At 45.1% G+C, this 3,620-nt stretch overlaps 1 protein-coding gene across 1 annotated transcript; it reads left to right on the forward strand.

Annotated features, from left to right (window-relative positions):
- Positions 1 to 1,199: 1,199 nt before the first annotated feature.
- On the forward strand, positions 1,200 to 3,313 carry galr2b (galanin receptor 2b). The gene is made up of 2 exons (XM_062532976.1): positions 1,200 to 1,592; positions 2,218 to 3,313. Exons 1-2 carry the CDS (start codon positions 1,219 to 1,221, stop codon positions 2,996 to 2,998), a joined length of 1,155 nt encoding a protein of 384 aa, XP_062388960.1. The 5' UTR covers positions 1,200 to 1,218; the 3' UTR covers positions 2,999 to 3,313.
- Positions 3,314 to 3,620: the final 307 nt, after the last annotated feature.

Genomic DNA, 3,620 nt, shown 5'->3' on the forward strand with positions numbered 1-3,620 from the left:
TCCTGTATCTATCTTTTTTATCTCCTTCCCTCTGTCCTCCATGTATGTCTGTGGCCCTAAAAGCTCCCTGTATAAATCATCCGTTCTCACACATTTCTGTCTGTGAGAGAGGACTTGTCCTAGGAACGCATCAAAGAAACTGTGATCAGAAAAGAGGTATTCATGGCAAGCGAGCTTTTCAAAGAAAATTGTTGCCATGTTCCTTTTCTTTGCGGAGGCATTTTTTTCCTTTGCCTATCAATATTTTCATATGGTCCTCACGAATTAGAACACTGACGTCAATAAGTTCTAAATCACTGCTGGATGACTAAAAGTGAAAAATTGACTCAATCATGCAGTCATTTAGGAATCTATTTTTATCAGTAGCATACAGTACGGTAGACTCACAATTGCGTCTCTATTTTTTATTGTCACTGACTTGATTTTTGCATCCTGAGGTTATTTTTCAGCTAGTGATCTAAATATAGATGTTGAAATAGGGAAACAATACACTGAGAATATTGTGTCATTTCAGATTAATTGCTTTAGAACAAAGACAGGATACCCAAGACTCCATCACTTTGGAAAAGGTATGGCGTTTCTATGTTCTTAATTGGGTCTGTGTTTTCTTTCATACCATTTTTTAACATCTTTATTATCACCCTGTTATGAAATTCTATTGGGATACTCTGTAATAGTCTTTCCAAAACCACGTTGCCTTGGATAAAATAGTGTATTATTATGCAAAGTCCCTTCAAACACCTGTTACAGCAGATACTGTATGATATGCTACTGTAAGTGTCATTGAATTGTAGATTCAATTAGTTCAGCCCAATTAAGCAACAAGAGATGTTTTACCCCCCCCCCCCCCCCCCCCCCATCCCATACTCATCCATCTCCCTTCGCTCACTTCAGACATGATAACCCACTGTGAGTCATAAATAAACCAATTAGTGCTGTCCGCTTTTTGATGCAACCATCAATTAAGTCTTTTGATATTTTAGCACACCCATGTTTAGCCAACATATCTTTTTTTGCCCAAGCTTATCGTTGATTTTTTTTTTTTCAAGGATTCAAGGATAAAAGCAAAAATGTTCCTGCGAGTTGTCTTGCACTTCAGAGGGCTTATTTACTGAAGTGTTCTTCCCTGACCGTAGTTTTCAATCAATTGTAAGAGGACCTCTTCCAGGAAATGATTTCCCTGTTACTCACGCAGGAGCCTAGCCTAGGTACATCACAATGGCTGATCCCGAGGACTTTGGCAAGACGGCGGGCTACTGGAACTCGTCCGACAGCTACCAGCTCAACCCGGCGAGCGTGATCGTGTCGGTGGTGTTCTCGCTCATCTTCCTGCTGGGCATCGTGGGCAACAGCCTGGTGCTGGCCGTGCTGCTGCGGAGCGGCCAGGTGGGCTACAACACCACCAACCTCTTCATCCTCAACCTGAGCGTGGCCGACTTCTTCTTCATCATCTTCTGCGTGCCCTTCCAGGCCACCATCTACTCGCTGGAGGGCTGGGTGTTCGGCTCCTTCATGTGCAAGGTGGTGCACTTCATCATCAACCTCACCATGTACGCCAGCAGCTTCACCCTGGCTGCCGTCTCTGTGGACAGGTGAGTAACCACGAGGCTACTGTACACAACACAGCACATGTATCTATACTGTAGGTCCTACCCACAGATATACAGTATATGTATACAGTATATTTCACATTTCAAACTGCTAACTACATAGGAGGATTAAAGCGCACTGGTTTACCTTAAGTAGCTCTACATCAGTGATGGTTGAAAATAACTGAAAGGATTAATGATCTAGCAGAGGGTGGGATTGTGGCTTAAGGAATAAAAAAGTCACATCTCACATTAGATCTGTATTATGGGGAGACATGTGATACAGCACAGTCTGAAATAACTCTGAAATGGTAGAATATGCTGAGAGCATGAGCAAGAAAAAATAGGGGAGAAGGTTTATTTGGCCTGCTGCCACTAATGACTAAGGTTTACTATGGAGAGAAATCACAATAATAGCAATAGCAATTATTTCTGTGCTGCTTCAAATAAACACAACTATTTTCATTAATACAGAAAGCAAAACTAATCTTTGGTTACCCCAATCCCTCAAGGAATTTTTATACAATCCAAAATATAATTCTTGTATTATTCCACCCTAGAGATAATGGGGCATGTTCTTGAATAACTATAGAAGTAAAATGACATCAATATCCTATGCTGTTTGCAGGTACCTTGCCATCCGTTACCCGCTGCGCTCTAGGGAACTGCGCACGCCATGTAATGCAGGCCTGGCCATGGTGGTCATCTGGGGACTGTCTCTGGTCTTCGCTGGCCCATACCTGAGCTACTACGACCTGGTCAACTACGAGAACGGCAACATGTGCATTCCGGGCTGGGAGGAGTGCAATCGGAAGGTGCTGGACACCTGCACCTTTGTGTTCGGCTTCGTGATCCCTGTTCTCATCGTCACCCTGTCGTACACCCGCACCATCAAGTACCTGTGGACGGCCGTGGACCCGCTGGACGGCATGTCCGAGTCCAAGCGGGCCAAGCGCAAGGTCACCAAGATGATCATCATCGTCACGGTGCTCTTCTGCATCTGCTGGCTGCCGCACCACGTGGTCATCCTGTGCTACCTGTACGGCGACTTCCCCTTCACCAAGACCACGTACGCCTTCCGGCTGCTCTCGCACTGCATGGCGTACGCCAACTCCTGCCTCAACCCCATCGTCTACGCGCTGGTCTCCAAGCACTTCCGCAAGGGCTTCAAGAAGGTGTTCAGCTGCATCCTGAGCAAGAGCGGCCGCAACAAGGTGCACGTGGTGCACGTGGCCAACACCGTGCCGGGCTTCGAGGCCGCCTCCACCGAGGTGTCGCAGATGCACGAGGAGAACGCTCGACCGGCCAACGAGCGCGAGATGGAGAGCAGGCCACTGGCATCAGGATCAGCAGCACCTCCGGACGGAGCCGTGGCGGCCATTTCGCTACCTTTTCAGAGTCAGCCTTGAGCACCCAGACGGAAGTGTGATTTCCACTCTGATGGAACGCCGTCACAGAAAAAGGGCATGCACTGGAGCTGTAGGAGATAAGTGGATTCTGAGCTGTTCCAAGGACTTTGATGCTCGACTGCCAGTGAAAGCATCCATAACTAAGGCAGTCACTGGGGTGTTGTTTCAAGCCTCTTGCCAGCCTACTTCACTTAAAAAAGATACTGAAGGTTCAGTATGGCTAAACCTGTTGGGTTCCATTTGGACCTGGAGATAAATGGACCTTGTTTCACTGGTAAATACATGTGCCAAAATTAACTTAAAAATGATTTTAGTATCAGCTTTATATAAATATACTGTATATATCTGTAAATGTATAAATATATATACATATATGTTTCACTTCAAAGCTATTTCTACGAGTTTTGTTGTAACCGATGTAAGCTTTCTAAATGTGGCTTTGTGATGTTTCTTGTTTCAAACTCATTGACATGAAAAGTCTGCGGCGCTCCTAACACTGACTGCACTTTAACTCTTGGTCTTGTAGCCTTTCATCAGTATTTTCAACTTGAAGCTGTGATTTCTTATACTCTCAATCCTGTTGCCTTCAGTGACTGCATTCTCACTGGATATATAAAAAACA

Source organism: Sardina pilchardus, chromosome 3, assembly GCF_963854185.1.
Source record: "Sardina pilchardus chromosome 3, fSarPil1.1, whole genome shotgun sequence".
NCBI lineage: Eukaryota > Metazoa > Chordata > Actinopteri > Clupeiformes > Clupeidae > Sardina > Sardina pilchardus.